The 17,639-nt window shown below is 36.9% G+C and overlaps 1 protein-coding gene across 5 annotated transcripts in view; it reads right to left on the bottom strand.

Moving 5' to 3' along the window:
* The window catches only part of LOC103220469 (regulator of microtubule dynamics protein 2), a 106,499-nt gene that overhangs the window by 9,812 nt on the left and 79,048 nt on the right, over positions 1-17,639 (bottom strand). For all 5 annotated transcript variants that reach the window (XM_073022925.1, XM_073022926.1, XM_007970917.3 and 2 more), the window contains 3 exons: positions 12,283-12,358; positions 10,931-11,008; positions 4,313-4,411 (listed from right to left, as the gene is read on the bottom strand). In XM_073022925.1, coding sequence (XP_072879026.1) covers positions 4,313-4,411; positions 10,931-11,008; positions 12,283-12,358 — 253 coding nt within the window. The remainder of the gene's footprint in view (positions 1-4,312; positions 4,412-10,930; positions 11,009-12,282; positions 12,359-17,639) is intronic.

Genomic DNA, 17,639 nt, shown 5'->3' with positions numbered 1-17,639 from the left:
ATTCTGGTTCTTCTGCTTCTCTCTTGTCTAATCATCTCCATTTCAAGGCTTCTAGTTTGGTAAGAGAATTTCTTGAGCCATTCTAATAAGAGGGACTTAAGACTGAACTTTATTCAATTATACCTTCTTCTATGCCCGGTAGTTGCCTCAGCTCTGTCCGAATCCCATACTGGGGACAACTTGCCCCAATGTATGCATGTAAAGAGCTTATTTCTTTAGTACTGGCATTCTAATTCTGCATATATACCTTAACACCTATGTTTAGTAAACTAAAGTGATTATAAATAAGAACACCTCTTTTTGTTCTCATGGTTTAAAAAACTGAAGCCCAACAGAACACAGACAGGCAACTAACAACACTGAATTCCTAAGGTAAAACAGATTCTGACCTTTCATAAAAGGCCTTGGATGAATTACAAGGAGCGTAGCATTACTCAAATGCTAATGTTTCAATGTAATGTTCCAATGATGAGGCAGTTTCTAAAGAGGCCCTTAGAACACTCTTTATCATAACACCTGGCAAAGAATATTACACATATTTAATTTGTCTTGGCGATCCAAGTTCCTTGAAGACAGGAACTATGTTGGTCATTTCTGTGTTCCCAGTATTTGATGCCATGTTTGGCACTAGTTATGTGCTTAATAAACACTGTTGAATAAATTAGCTCTTCTTTAAAACATCTTATAAGCTCAAGCAGCAGCCTTATACCATATCAGGACACAGCTGAGAGTTCTGCAGCTGGGGAAGCCACTAGTACAGACTCAGGGATCATATGATTGCAAACAGTAAGTGCAATCAGGGTAGCCTGTCTCCCAACATTGCCACACCTGTCATTTACCACACACACGCATCCTCTGATCCAGCGGTTTCCAGCCATGCCATCAGCTGCCATTGGAATCAATCAGTGTTTAAAAACACTGATCAAGATTTAAAAGCACACACCATATGACCCAACAATTCCACCCCTAGGTGCTCACCCAAGAGAAATAAAATATGTTCACACCAAACTTGCATTTGAATGTTCACAGAAGCTTTATTAAAAATAGCATCAAACCAGAAACAACTCAAATGTCTATCAGTAAGTTAACACATAAACAAATTATGGTATATCCATATAATGGAATATTACTCAGCAATGAAAAGGAGCTGCTGATACACTCAATAAAATGAATGAATCTCAAAACAGTATGCTGAGTAAAACAAATCAGATATACACAAAAGTACATGTTGTATGATTCCATTTATATTAAATTTTAGAATGGGCAAAACTAATTTACAGTGATAGAAAGCAGATCAGTGGTTGCCTGGGGCAGGAGATGGGGGAAATTGACAGCAAAGGGACAAAGATAACTCTCTAGGATAATGAAAACGCTATCTTGAAATGGTGGTGGTTACATAGGTATACAAGTTTGTCAAACTTCACTGAACTGTACACCTAAAATGGGTACAATTTATTGCTTATAAACTATACTTCAAGATACCCAGAGGTTCTGAAACAATGAGTCTGGGTCATGGCCTGGGCTGCCATTTTGTAAGGTGCCCCAGATGACTGCAATGCACAGCCAAGATTGAGAACCACTGCCTTAGGGAATCATGCCAGCATTTTGGATGAGGTGGGAAGCATGCTATAGTTTGAAAGAATTTCCCCAGGGGATTCACAGACGATTCTTACAGGTGTCTAACCCACCTTCCTAGATGCTTTGAGGCTGTGGAGGGCCAATCTTCCCCTGTTATAATAGCAAAACAATACTAGCTAACATTGATTTTTAGAAAGAACATTTAAACCCTGGGCCAAGAATATAAAATACAGTATTTTTGTAACCATCACAAAAACTGTACAAAGTAGGTATTATTATGGCCATTTCACGGATGAAGAATTTGAGAGTGGGAGAACTAAGGAAATGTGTCCAGGTCATTGAGACAGGAAAGGCTCAGGTCTCAACTTCACTCATCTAACTCTAAACTCAGCATTCTCAACCTCTACAGGACCCAGCTGGATGGTTCTAGAGACACATTCCTGGCCCCTGTGAATGCTCTTTGGAGGGGTGAATTCGGGGCAGGAGTCCTACAGTCTGGGTCCCAACAACACGGCCTGCTGTGTTGTAGGACCTAGGGGGTTGCAGACTCTCCTGGATGTGGGAGCCAGGGTCTGTGCTGTTTCCCTTTCCTCTCCTCCACCTCCCAGATTTCTTAGTTCCACCACAGCCTTAGCTTCAGCACTCCAGACCCCTCAGTCCCCTCAGCTGTTCTAGTAAATATGGCAAGAAGCATTCCTGATGCCTCCTCTCTTTCCTTTGACAAACAACATGGAACGCATTTTGAGACTAAAGTCTAAGTAATGACCTAATGCGGGGCTCCCCAGGATGGTTTGCTGAAGTGTTTAAATTTTAATGAAATTAAAATTCTGTGAGTTTTTGCTGAGGACTACTGGGTGCTAGGCACACTCTAAGCAATTTACTTGTAGGAATGTAGATAATCCTTACAACACCACTATGAGGTAAGTACTATTATCTCCATGTTATTGATTAAATTGAGAGAGATATTAAGCAATTTGCCCAATGTTAATCAGCTGGTAAGTGGTAGAGCTGAGATTTAACCAGGTAGTCTGTTTCCGAAATTTGCATTCTTTACCTCAACATTATTGTGCTACTAACCCACTTTTGATTTTATCTGTGTATTATTTCAGGCACATTAGCATCTCAAGAACTTTTCTACAGTGTTCTGAAAACCTGCTCCTCAATTACAACTTTGATATTATGAGGAAATGAGTTTTCAGTACAGATAACATTTTTGCTAGTTAACGTGGCATCTTTTATATAAATATTTTATCTTAAATAGATCATAATCTACATTCTTATACAATTTAAAATGAGGGAACTAATTTTCAGTAGTAGGCAAATGTGAAGACATGGGAGTGATACAGTCTTAGCCTTCACTCATATTTAAACCAAATCTTTGATTGCCATTGTGTGAAATGGAACAAATTAAGTTCCTGAGGTCTTGACTCCCTTTTTATAAAACAAAAAAGGGATTAATTACATAAAAAACAAGAAATGTACAGCACTTTTCTTTTTATTTTTTGAACTCTTTTCTGCTGGGCTTGTGCTTGATTTCAGGACACTTACTTTTTCACTTGAGGCAGCCACTGGCCATTGGGGGTGACAGATAGAAAGTGAGAAGAAACCTACTTACCATCTTAGACTACATGATCTACAAATTCCCTCTCAGTTCTACAAAATTGATCCCTAAAGTACAGCACAAATATTAGCATGCACAAGACTTTTATTATTATTATTATTATTGAGATAAGGTCATGCTCTTTTGCTCAGGCTGGAGTGCAGTGGTGCGATCATGGCTCACTGCAGCCTTGAACTACTGGGCTCAAGTGATCCTCCTGCCTCAGCCTCCTGAGTAGCTGGGACTGTAGTTATGCCACCATGCCCAGCAAATTTTTTTACTTTTTGTAGAGATGGGGTGTTGCTATGTTGCCCAGGCTGATCTCAAACTCCTGACCTCAAGCAATCCGCCTACCTCAGCCTCCCAAAGTGTTGGGATTACAGAAGTGTCACCACATGCAGCCTTGTCTGCATTTTTATAAACTTGAAGTAGGTAGGTTGGGAAGGAAAACACATTTAGTAACTATAAAATTTTGAAGTTGGTTCCAGAGAAAGGTAAAGGGATTGCTACCCCAACAGGAAGTTGATTATATGGGTGGCTATATTATACATTTACATGTGTGCTCTCACACACATATATTACTGCTTAGAGTTGTACAGTACAGTGATTATACATTTTAAGACAGGATTGAGAATACTGATTTGGTCTGATATCCCAAGAATCTTCCATAGAAATGTCTGCAACTTTAGGAGGTAGCTTTTAAAATAACTCCTCCTTTTGGCACTTTTATTTCTTTAAGATTAAACTGGTTCTGTGTTAGGCTAATCAGGAGTACTGGGACTAAGTCTAACCATCATGGCAGGACTGTTTCTGCACATGCTCACATGACTCAGAGAGCTGTTCTTGGACTTAGTAGTAAGGGCTGTCATACCTAAACCTTCATTTAAGCTGCTGAGTTATTTTTTAAAAGTAGCTTGTAATTCCTAGAACCTAGGGCATAACTAGCTGTTCTAAGGAGTTTAGACTTAAAACATATTAATAACTTGCATTATGAGGGGCTTAAAACAGAACATGCCAAAACTAGGATTCAAACTGAGGCTCTACATGGAGAAAAGATTTCCTTGACAGTGGTAGCAGGGATTGGTGCAGAGGGTAATCAGTTTGACACTAAAATAATGAATAGACAAAATGTACCTTAAGGAAATTGTGTAAAGCTTCTTGTACAGTTGAAGACGGTATTTTTCCAAACAGAGTAGCAGCCATTTTTTTCTCAATCCAGCTCAGTTTTGAGACCTGCAAATACACAACACATCACCCTTAGAAAGTTGTTCACCTTTTGAATGGATTCTCTCTCCCCGGTTAGATGTGTGTGTGTTATATGTATATACACGTGTGTGTGTACATAGATATAACATATACAAATGTAAATATATATCCATAAATAATATATATTAAAGATACCACCCTCATGGCATTAATGTTAATATTTTACCTTCCTTTTTCACAATTCTAAGGAACCATGGGGTCTAGAAGCACTGGTTTCAAAAACAACTTGAAATACTTTTGATAAGAAGATTTGTGTCGAATCAGAGGAAAAAGGGGTGGGGTGGGAAATAATGCCGATCCTGTTTCTTCATATGATTCTGGATTCTGAGGCAACTATGGTGTATTTCTTCGTACAGCACATAGGGGCTACAAGACTGCCTTTGCTCTCCTCCTGCCTACTCCATGCTGCCAACTGGCCTCCTGACCCAGAAGTAGCATCTCAGAAATGTAAATAGAATAGGGATCCTCAAGCCAGAAGGAGTGGTGAATGGGGACCCACCATACATATTTACAATCCTGAAGATTTTTTAAAGAATCAATAACCACCAAAACGAAATTTCATATTACCATTGATTTTTTGCTTTCTTCTAAAAAGTTTTCCTTTTTCCCCAAATATAAATATTAGATGTTCATCCTAAAAGATTAAGCTGGCTCAAAAATGAAACTTGAGGGTATTGACCCTGTTGATGCTCTGTCCAAACCCATAAAGTATCTTCCTTCTCAGTCCCATCATCTAGATACCTCAGTAGCCAATATCCTCTTTTTTTTTTTTTTTTTTGACAATGTCTCACCTCGTTGCTCAGGTTGGAGTGCAGTGGTATGATAATGGCTCACTGCAGCCTCGACCTCCTGGGCTCAACAATCCTCCCACCTCAGCCTCCTGAGTAGTTGGGAATACAGGTGTGCATCACATGCCCAATTAATTTTTTAAACTTTTTTGTAGAAACAGGGTCTTCCTATATTGTCCAGGCTGGTCTTGAACTCCTGGGCTCAAGAGATCCTCTCACCTCAGCCTCTCAAACTGCTAGGATTACAGGCATAAGCCACCTCACCCAGTTCATTATCCTTTAATTAAAAAATTATTTCCTTATTTTTTGGCATAATTTTTCATATTGATATGCTTATTTTTGCTTTGCTTTGAACTTTGTAAAAAATAATATACTGCTTATTTCCTGTATGACTTACTTTTTCACTTAATGGTATGGTTCTAAGATTTCATCCAGGATAATGAGTATGACTGAAGTTCGGTCATTTAAATAACTGAAATATTTCATCATTTCAACAGACATCAGCAATGTTTTTATCCACTCTTTTGTCAATGGACATTTGGGTCTTTTTCATTTTTTTGCTCTTAGGACCAAGGCTGCCATAGCCATTCTTGCACATGCCTTCTGGAGCACATTTGTGAGGCTCTGTGGGTAGGCATGATCACATGGCAGGCAAATATTCAAATTTAAAAGACACTACTCAATGGTTCCCAAGGTAGTCATGCTGATTTATGTTTCCACAGCAATGTAGAAATTCCTGCTGCTCCATATCCTTGCAACACCTCATACCGAGATTTTAAAATTTTTATAAATGAGTAGGAATCAAATGGCACCTACTTGGGGTTTTTATTATCATTTTCTATAATTTTGTTTTTTAAATTTTTAGTTTAATTGCATTATGGTCAGAAAAACTGCATGACATCAATTCTTTGAAATGTATTAAGATTTGTTTCCCGGCCTCATATATGGTCCATTTTAGTACACATTCTGCATATGCTTGAAAAGATGTCCATTCTCCAATGGTTAGCCACATGGCTTCATAATTATTAGATCAGGCTTATTAAATGTGAGGCTCCATGTTTTACAAACTGATACTTTTTTGTTTTCTTGTTCCATTAATTACCAAAAGGGGTGGGTGAAACTACCAGCATATGGTTGATCTGTACATTTATCCTTATAATTTGGTCAATTTTTATTTTATAGTTCTGAGGCTGTCATTAGAAGCACACTAGTTTATAAATACTTTCCTTGTGAATTAAACTTTCTATGTAGTTACGCTCTTTATCTCTAGATATACTTTTGCCTTAAAATTTATGTGTGTGTGTGTGTGTGTCTATAGTAGTAGTAGTAGTAGTAGTAGTAGTAGCAGTAGTCATCCCCTCTTCTTCATGGAGTATATTCCAGGACCCCCAACAGAAGCCTGAAACCATACATATATGTTTTAGTTTGATTATTATTTATTTGCTTACTATTTGATATAACTTTTCTACATGTTTACTATGTTTATTGGTCATTATGTATTTTTTAAATTGGCTTTATTGAAGTATAATCTACATAAAATCTCCTCCATTAGAAGTGTACGGTTCAATGAGTTTTGATAAATACATACAATCCTGTAACTGCCACAACAATCAATATATACTACATTTTCATCATCCTAAAAAGTTCTCTCATATCCCTTTGCTGTCAATCTCTTTAACCTGCTCCTAGCCCTAGACAAATACTGATCTGACTATAATTTGCCTTTTCTAGAGTTTCGTATCAATGCAATTAGGTAGTCTTTTGTGAGCCTTCTTGGCATAACACTTTGAAGAGTCATGCATGTTGTTATGCTGCTAAAGTTGCTATGAAAATTCATATGCTAGTCTTTGTGTGAGCATATATTTTTATTTCTCTTGGTGAATACTTAGGAATTGATCATATATTCATTATTCACATATTCCCATTGAAACATGTGAGTTTCAATTGCTTTATATCCTTGCTGGTACTTGCCATTGCCATATTTTAAATTTTAGCCCCTTTAAAAAGTGAATATATAGCAAGCAGTCTTTCTCTGTGGTTTTAATTTGCATTTTTCTAATGACTACTTATGACCAATATCTTTTCATATGCTTGCTTACCACTCATAGACTTTCTTTTGTGAAGTAATTGAAATGTGATCTGGAAAACAGTCAAACATATGTGGAAATACTTCTAGTTTTCATCTTTTCGATTTAATTTTATGGCTATAATAGGTGTTAGACAAAATGCTGTAATTAGCATAGGTAATGTTATAAAGACTGCCTGACATCCTGGAGTAAGAGAAAAACTGTCAAGTCCTTTTGAAAGTTCTAGCTTGTCCTGTTACATGGCCATAACAAACAGTTTATTTTCAGAAAGCAGGACTGAATTTTGCTTATGCTGTTCATCTATCCCCTGACAATTCCTCTTATTTTAAAAAACACATTATATGTAGATATTTAATATTCTGTATCCCATATTTCCAAAATCTGAAGTCCTTTTAGGTCCACTGCTGGTTTTTTGTTTTGTTTTGTTTTCTGCTGTCATTGTTGTTCGTTTGTTTCCTTGTATAGTCTATAATTTTTGACTGTGAACTCATCATTGTTAGGATACTTTCTGTGAAAGTTTTACAAAGGCTATCTAAAGGTACCTTCTTCTACAGAGGATTGGCATGTGCTTTCGCCATTTCTCTATGGCATGAAGATCAGAGTCCATTTTGAATAAAAATTTCTTTCTTGGGCTTTTAAGCCTAGACAGGTAATGTACATTGAAGTTCCAGAAACTTGTGAGGTTGGGTAAATGGCTTTTACATCTTAGGAGCATTTCCTCTTTTCAGCTCTATCTTCCCAATTGTTCCAGCTAAAATGATTTTTCACTGCTATAAGCTTCTGCTGAATAAATTTCATTTAAGTTCATCTTTTCTGCCCCCCGGCCATTGTACTTTTTTGAGTCCTGTCTATTTGTGGCAGTCTTCAAGCTGCTCTCTGCTCTGCTCAGGTCTGTAGTCCCCCAAACCCAACAAAGGTCTGCAGACTAAGCTTTAGGTTACCAACCTTGGTAAATGCCCCTGACTATCAGGTGGTTTCAAGGCTGGTTTACCAGTCGTTGGAACTGGTATTCTTTTTTTTTTTTTTTTTTTTTTTTTTTTTTTTGGAGACGGAGTCTCGCTGTGTCCCCCAGGCTGGAGTGCAGTGGCGCGACCTCGGCTCACTGCAAGCTTCGCCTCCCGGGTTCACACCATTCTCCTGCCTCAGCCTCCCGAGTAGCTGGGACTACAGGCGCCCACTACCGCGCCCGGCTAATTTTTTGTATTTTTAGTAGAGACGGGGTTTCACCGTGGTCTCGATCTCCTGACCTTGTGATCCGCCCGCCTCGGGAACTGGTATTCTTGCTTTGTTTCTGGCCTTTGGCTGTTTTATTTTATTTATTTATTTTTCTGTAGGTTCTTATTTTATTTTTATTTTATTTTACTTATTTTTTTTTTCTGTAGGTTCTTTCACTGACCTGATTAGAAATAGACATACACACTTCAAGCTAACACACACTTTAAGATATTGTGTGGCCAGAAAATTTTGAGTTCTCTATTCTGCATACGCTGGAAACATTCTTTACACATTTGCTCATACTTGCTTTATTACCTTGGCGGAAGCTGATTCCCCCTGGTGGAAAGAGTTCCAACTTCCTCTCCCACAATTCATATTCATTACCTATACTTATAATTTGTAGGCAGTAGAGCTTACTAGTTAAGAGCAAAGACTTTAGAAGCAAACTGCCTGGGCCAGGTGCAGTAGTTCACGCCTGTAATCCTAGCACTTTGGGAGGCCGAGGCAGGTGGATCATTTGAAGCCTGGAGTGTGAGACCAGCCTGGCCAACATGGTGAAACTCTGTCTTACTAAAAATACAAAAAAAGACTACCCGGGCATGGTGGCACACGCCTGTAATCCCAGCTACTCGGGAGGCTGAGGCAAGAGAATCACTTGAATACAGTAGGTGGAGGCTGCAGTGAGCCGAGATCATGCCACTGCACTCCAGCCTGGGTGACACAGTGAGACTTGGTCTCAAAAACGAAAAAAAAAGAAAAAAAGAAAAGAAAAAGAGAAACAAATTGCCTGTGTTTGAATCCTGTTCTACTTATTATCTACTGCTTATTAGCTGAGTGACTCTGGGCAAATTATTGACCTCATTAACCTTATAGGGTTTTTGAAAAAGTGAGTGAGCTACAATATATAAAATGTTTATAGTCACATAAAATGCTTACAAGAGCCATGTACATGTTAGCCATTATTACTACTGCTTTTCATATTCTTTGATTTTTGTACTTTTTCTGTAGTTTTAGTGAATCAATCATTTAAAAAACAAATTCTTGTAGAAGCAGCTTATTTTAAGTGCCAAAAAACTGAACTAGATGCTGAAAGAAAATTATCAAAAAGTGTAAAATGTGGACTCTTTCCTTGAAGACCTTTCAGATAACTTTGGATCAACAGAAAATAAACAGTAAGTAAAACATGTGAGTTGTTGGGAGGTAATACAACCTTAGCAAATTAGTAGTGTACTCAACAGTGCAATATTTCACAGCATGAAGGCATCATTGTGTATTTTACAACATCGAGTAGATTATAAAAATTTGAGTGTCATTCTATTATTTGACTTTGCCGTCTTATAACTAGGAAAAAATGAGAAAAACAGATGATATACCTTTACTCCTTTTTCCTTAACAAAATGTAAGTTTTCTTTATATGTAACACAATATAAAGAGCATAAATTTTGGAATTAAATTTGAATTTCAATGTTGCCTCTTTCATTGATCAGTTAAATGGACTTTGGGAAGGTTCTTAACATCATGAAGACTCAGATTTTTAATCTTTAAAACTGGTATAATAACAACTGCTTCATAGACTGTTTGAAGGATGAAGTGCAACAAGCAATATAAGGGACAGAATGCATATTTGGCATAGAGCAGGTGTTCAATAAAAGCAAACTTCTTTCTTCACCTCTAATTCTCTTTCAGCTGCAATGAAGAAGTTATCTCTTTGCCTACCCTAATTTTATCATTCGAAAATGGCATGGTCCTTTCACAATAATTTTTTTCACATATTCTTAAGATACATTTTCACATTCTGTAATTTTCTATAAACTAATAGTGTCATTTAAGACATGGACCAACTGCTTTTATTTGAGCTATATATGTCACGTAACCCTTCCAAATTAAGTTCTTTAAAAGCAAGGAGTGTTTTATTCATCTCTGGCCAGTTAGTTAGCACATAATTTGTGCTCAGTATACACTACTGGATGAAAAAAAGTCCTCCTACAGAACCGTGAGTAGTGACCTAGACACAGGGCATGTGTGTGGATGGTTGATCCCAAACTGAGATATCTACAAAGGGAGGGAATGTGACTACTGCAAAAAGAAATGAAAGAGCAGGAAAGAAAAAGGTCACATATATATAAAACATGGCATATAACATACAAATATATATAAATTACAAGTTTATAAATTATAAAATACCTAGATTATAGATTTTAAAATTATAATGTATAAATTATAAATTCACATACAATTTTAACATATGTATTATACATTAAAATAAAATTTATATTGCTATTATAATTCTCCCTAAAGTAGGCACTGCATAAAAATAAAACAATAAGTCATTGAAAATTTATCCTATAATCATATTACATTCAAATAAAGTTTATAAATAAAGGCATTCAACTTACAGTATAACAGTATCTTCCTTTGAGGTAATATAGAAAGGGTTCCTCTGGTAAAAGTTTGATTGCTATATCTAGATGTTCCTGAAAGAAGCATCCAAAGGAAAATCATCTCCCAAGTTTCAGATATTGTTGAATGGAACTACACCACAGCCTAGTAACTCAAAAGTGGTTTTAAAATGTTGTCTCAGTCCTCGCCATCTCTACCATTAATACAATGAAATCTTATGAATAATTAAATTACCAAAATGATTGCTTACAACCAGAACCGGAACTGTGACTAGGATTTAATAAAGCTATGTGTAATTTAAAGCCAAAATACTGTTATAAAAATAGAAAACACCAAAGTCATATGTTTGCCTACCTATGACTTAACTAGTGAATAGTTACTGACTCTGAGGTGAGCTTACAAATATCAAATGACATGGAATAGGGGATAATGGCAGAAAAAAATAGAAGAGTTAGATGGGAGAGAAATCTAATCCTTTGGCATTATCAAATGGTTATAGGGAGCTAGAAAATAGGGAAGAAATGTTTACTCATTTCTGTAATTATTGACATTGAGGGTTATGTATTGAGCTATGGAGGCAAATAATACATTATGTGTGTGTGGATTACTTACTTTATTTGTCTATCATGGCAAATTTAAATCCTAGATTGGATCCTACTTTTCCTCCACCAAATCAATATGCAGAGATTGTTAACTACTTAGTGCTGGTCACATTCATGCTGTTATTGAGCTTATGACCAAAAGGCTTTTTTTTTTTTTTTTGAGACAGTGTCTCATTCTGTTGTCCAGGCTGGAATGCAGTGGCATGATCATGGCTCACTACAACCTCCGCCTCCTTGGTTCAAGCGATTCTCCTGCCTCAGCCTCCCAAGTAGTTGGGAATATAGGTGCCCACCACCACGCCTGGCTAATTTTTGTATTTTTAGTAGAGATGGGGTTTCACCATGTTGGCCAGGCTGGTCTCGAACTCCTGGCCTCAAGTGATCCACCCGCCTCAGCCTCCCAAAGTGCTGCAATTACAGGTGTGAGCCACTGCACCCGCTGGCTAATTCTTAATCTTTGAAAAGGTAATACTCATCTACTCTGTGACTTCTTTCAGAATCTGAACTAATAATAATCTTTAATCACCCAAATAATTCTTTTTGTCATAGCACTATTTAAAGAGTATCATATTTCATTTTCTAATGTTTAAACAAAAAAGCAAATTCCCAGAGCTTAATCTGTTGAATAATGTGGTTTATGCCTGTTGATGGAACATATGGCTACATTAAAACATTTTTATTATTAATAAATACCCTTCCATAAGTCTGGATCTGAAAAGAAATATGAAAAAAAAAAAAAGAAATACCTTGAAGAGGTGTCCATAGTTGATTTTGTTTTGTAAACCCTCAAACTCAGATACATAGCCACACAAAACTGCATACCTGAAAAGGATAAAAACAGTAGCCATTGTGTAAATTTTCAATAAAATGCTACCAAAACATAACATTAAAAGAAATTCTAAAACATTCATTCATATTTAACAAGAGTATTCATATAAGGGCCCTAACAATAATAAATACTTGACATTAACATGAGGCTAGTTTTCTCACCTATAACTGGGGATACTAACAATATTTATATGTATATTGTGAGGGTAAAATAAGCTAAAACAGGTCATGTGATTAGAACAGTGCCCAGGACATAGGGAGTTTCAATAAAAGCTACCTGCCACTATCATCATCATCAATATTAAAGTCATGAAGAAATTCTCAGAAAAAGTCTAATCATTTTAAGTATTAAATTAGAAAAAATATAGTCAACAGATTTATAACATTAAAAACAGTTCAAGTCAACTTAAAAAATTCATTCCCGCTTTTAAAAAACTTAAAATTTCACGAGCTCCTTTAATATGAATATGCAAATAAATACCATGATTAAACCAAAATCACAGGTAATTTTAAAATATGCTTTTTCAAAAGATTTCCCCTTCTCCTTCAACCCTTCCTGGAAACACTGCAGTACTAGAATAGTGCATCCCATCGGTCATTTATTTGTTTTCACTGGGAATACAAAATTTACACAAATAATTATTTGACTTTAAGTTGCGTGCAATATTTGTTCCGCAATTTGCTTATTTACTGGAAAAATTGAGGATATGTTGCTTTTCACATTCGGAGTGTTTCTATCTGTACAAAAATCTTTGAAGTATTTCAGAGTGTTTTTGTCTAAGGTAAAATATCCATTTACTTAAATATTTCAAGAGTAGGTGTTAATTTTTACTTGCATTGTCATAATAACTAAGATGAAAAATATAACTTCAGATGTTATTTATCTCAGTCATTTCTGTGAATACACATAACTTCCAAGTACAAAAAAAGTGAACAATTTTAATTTGTTCATTCCCAGACACAAATCCATACCACCTATGCACAACCAATAAAATGGCCACTTTTCAGTTATGACGTTTTTGATCTCTGTTTTCAGTTTCTGTATAATCAGCAGAATCTGCTACAGTAGAAGCAAGGAGGAAGACCATACCAACCTATTAAAAACAACCTCAGAACTTAACCAGATTAGGATACACTACTACTCACAAATTCTAAAATCAGACTGAATTTCATGTACCTCTCTAGATCCACAATAAATCTTTCCAGAGATTTCAAATTCAAGAAAAGCAGATTGACAAAAAATGGCTCTCAAACTGTTTTATGAAAACTGTTATTGTTGCCTCAGGCCTATGTTCTTTTATTTAAAAAATTAATAAACTAAGTTTTAGAGCACTTTTAGGTTCACAGCAAAACTGAGCAGAAAGTACAGAGGATTCCCATATATCTCCTATCCTAGCCCCCACAACTTCCCCCACTATTATTTATTTATTTAGAGACAAAGTCACGCTCTGTTACCCAGTCTGGAGTGCAGTGGTACGATCTTGGCTCACTGCAACCTCTGCCTCCCAGGTTCAAGCGATTTTCATGCCTCAGCTTCCCAAGTAGCTGGGACTACAGGCATGTGCCACCATGCCTGGATAATTTTTGTATTTTTAGTAGAGATGGGATTTCACCATGTTGGCCAGGCTGGTCTCGAACTCCTGACCTCAGGTGATCTGAGGTGATCTGCCCACCTCGGCCTCCCAAAGTGCTGAGATTACAGGCATGAGCCACCATGCCTGGCCAACTTCCCCCACTATTAACATCCCACCTGACAGTGGTACATTTGTTAAAACTGATGAACCTACACTGACACGTGAATATCATCCAAAGTCCATAGTTTACAGTATGGTTTGTACTTGGTGTTTGATATTCTACAGGTTTTGACAAATGTCTAATGATATGTGTATACTGTTGTAATGTGTTACATAAAAGTTTTACTTCCTGTGAAAATCCTCTGTTTTCTGCTTATTCATCCCTCCCTCCCCACAACCCCTGGCAACCACTGATCCGTTTACTGTCTCCATAGTTTGGTCTTTTCTAGAATGTCATATAGTTGGAACCATATAGTATATTGCCATTTCAGATTGCCTTCTTTTACTTAGTAATATGTATTTAAGCTTCCTCCATGTCTTTTCATGGCCTTGATAGCTCATTTCTACTTAGCCCCGAATAATATTTCATTGAATGGATATACATAGTTTTATTCATTCGCCTGCTGAATATTTGTTAAGCATTTCTCATAGAGATCTTGTACATACTTTGTTCATTTTCATCTATGTATTTCAATATTTTTGGTGCTCATGTAAATAGTAATATGTTTTAAATTTCAAACTCCACTTCTTCATTGCTGGTATAGAGGAAACTGATTCACTTTTGTACATTAACCTTGAATCCAGCAACCTTGTTATAATTGCTTAATTCCAAGATATTAAAAAAAATTTTTTTTACAAAGACAATCATGTCATTTGGAAATAATTTTATTTCTTCCCTCCTAATCTGCATACCTTTTATTTCCTTTTCTTGTTATATAGCATTAGCTAGAACTTTCAGTATAATGTTGAAAAGCAGTGGTGAGAGGGACCATCCTTGCCTTGCTCCTGATCTTAGTTTCTTAATGGTTGGAAAGCAAGTTTCTCACCATGAAGCATAATGTTAGCTGTATGTTTCCTGTAAATGTTGCTTTTTTTTTTTTTAAATTTATTTATTATTATTATACTTTAAGTTGTAGGGTACATGTGCATAACGTGCAGGTTTGTTACATATGTATACTTGTGCCATGTTGGTGTGCTGCACCCATCAACTCGTCATTTACATCAGGTATAACTCCCAATGCAATCCCTCCCCCCTCCCCACTCCCCATGATAGGCCCTGGTGTGTGATGTTCCCCTTCCCGAGTCCAAGTGATCTCATTGTTCAGTTCCCACCTATGAGTGAGAACATGCGGTGTTTGGTTTTCTGTTCTTGTGATAGTTTGCTAAGAATGATGGTTTCCAGCTGCATCCATGTCCCTACAAAGGACACAAACTCATCCTTTTTTATGGCTGCATAGTATTCCATGGTGTATATGTGCCACATTTTCTTAATCCAGTCTGTCACTGATGGACATTTGGGTTGATTCCAAGTCTTTGCTATTGTGAATAGTGTGCAATAAACATACGTGTGCATGTGTCTTTATAGCAGCATGATTTATAATCCTTTGGGTATATACCCAGTAATGGGATGGCTGGGTCATATGGTACATCTAGTTCTAGATCCTTGAGGAATCGCCATACTGTTTTCCATAATGGTTGAACTAGTTTACAATCCCACCAACAGTGTAAAAGTGTTCCTATTTCTCCACATCCTCTCCAGCACCTGTTGTTTCCTGACTTTTGAATGATCGCCATTCTAACTGGTGTGAGATGGTATCTCATTGTGGTTTTGATTTGCATTTCTCTGATGGCCAGTGATGATGAGCATTTTTTCATGTGTCTGTTGGCTGTATGAATGTCTTCTTTTGAGAAATGTCTGTTCATATCCTTTGCCCACTTTTGGATGGGGTTGTTTGTTTTTTTCTCATAAATTTGTTTGAGTTCTTTGTAGGTTCTGGATATTAGCCCTTTGTCAGATGAGTAGATTGCAAAAATTTTCTCCCATTCTGTAGGTTGCCTGTTCACTCTGATGGTAGTTTCTTTTGCTGTGCAGAAGCTCTTTAGTTTAATGAGATCCCATTTGTCAATTTTGGCTTTTGCTGCTGTTGCTTTTGGTGTTTTAGACATGAAGTCTTTGCCCATGCCTATGTCCTGAATGGTACTACCTAGGTTTTCCTCTAGGATTTTTATCGTATTAGGTCTAACATTTAAGTCTCTAATCCATCTTGAATTAATTTTCGTATAAGGAGTAAAGAAAGGATCCAGTTTCAGCTTTCTACTTATGGCTAGCCAATTTTCCCAGCACCATTTATTAAATAGGGAATCCTTTCCCCATTTCTTGTTTCTCTCAGGTTTGTCAAAGATCAGATGGCTGTAGATGTGTGGTATTATTTCTGAGGACTCTGTTCTGTTCCATTGGTCTATATCTCTGTTTTGGTACCAGTACCATGCTGTTTTGGTTACTGTAGCCTTGTAGTATAGTTTGAAGTCAGGTAGCGTGATGCCTCCAGCTTTGTTCTTTTGACTTAGGATTGTCTTGGAGATGCGGGCTCTTTTTTGGTTCCATATGAACTTTAAAGCAGTTTTTTCCAATTCTGTGAAGAAGCTCATTGGTAGCTTGATGGGGATGGCATTGAATCTATAAATTACCTTGGGCAGTATGGCCATTTTCACGATATTGATTCTTCCTATCCGTGAGCATGGTATGTTCTTCCATTTGTTTGTGTCCTCTTTTATTTCACTGAGCAGTGGTTTGTAGTTCTCCTTGAAGAGGTCCTTTACATCCCTTGTAAGTTGGATTCCTAGGTATTTTATTCTCTTTGAAGCAATTGTGAATGGAAGTTCATTCCTGATTTGGCTCTCTGTTTGTCTGTTACTGGTGTATAAGAATGCTTGTGATTTTTGCACATTAATTTTGTATCCTGAGACTTTGCTGAAGTTGCTGATCAGCTTAAGGAGATTTTGGGCTGAAACAATGGGGTTTTCTAAATATACAATCATGTCATCTGCAAACAGGGACAATTTGACTTCTTCTTTTCCTAACTGAATCCCCTTGATTTCTTTCTCTTGCCTGATTGCCCTAGCCAGAACTTCCAACACTATGTTGAATAGGAGTGGTGAGAGAGGGCATCCCTGTCTTGTGCCAGTTTTCAAAGGGAATTTTTCCAGTTTTTGCCCATTCAGTATGATATTGGCTGTGGGTTTGTCATAAATAGCTCTTATTATTTTGAGGTACGTTCCATCAATACCGAATTTATTGAGCGTTTTTAGCATGAAGGGCTGTTGAATTTTGTCAAAAGCCTTTTCTGCATCTATTGAGATAATGATGTGGTTCTTGTCTTTGGTTCTGTTTATATGCTGGATTATGTTTATTGATTTGCGAATGTTGAACCAGCCTTGCATCCCAGGGATGAAGCCCACTTGATCATGGTGGATAAGCTTTTTGATGTGTTGCTGAATCCGGTTTGCCAGTATTTTATTGAGGATTTTTGCATCGATGTTCATCAGGGATATTGGTCTAAAATTCTCTTTTTTTGTTGTGTCTCTGCCAGGCTTTGGTATCAGGATGATGTTGGCCTCATAAAATGAGTTAGGGAGGATTCCCTCTTTTTCTATTGATTGGAATAGTTTCAGAAGGAATGGTACCAACTCCTCCTTGTACC

This window comes from Chlorocebus sabaeus, chromosome 14 (assembly GCF_047675955.1).
Source record: "Chlorocebus sabaeus isolate Y175 chromosome 14, mChlSab1.0.hap1, whole genome shotgun sequence".
NCBI lineage: Eukaryota > Metazoa > Chordata > Mammalia > Primates > Cercopithecidae > Chlorocebus > Chlorocebus sabaeus.
The sequence above is the reverse complement of the archived record's forward strand: the minus strand, read 5'-3'. Positions and strand labels throughout refer to the sequence as shown.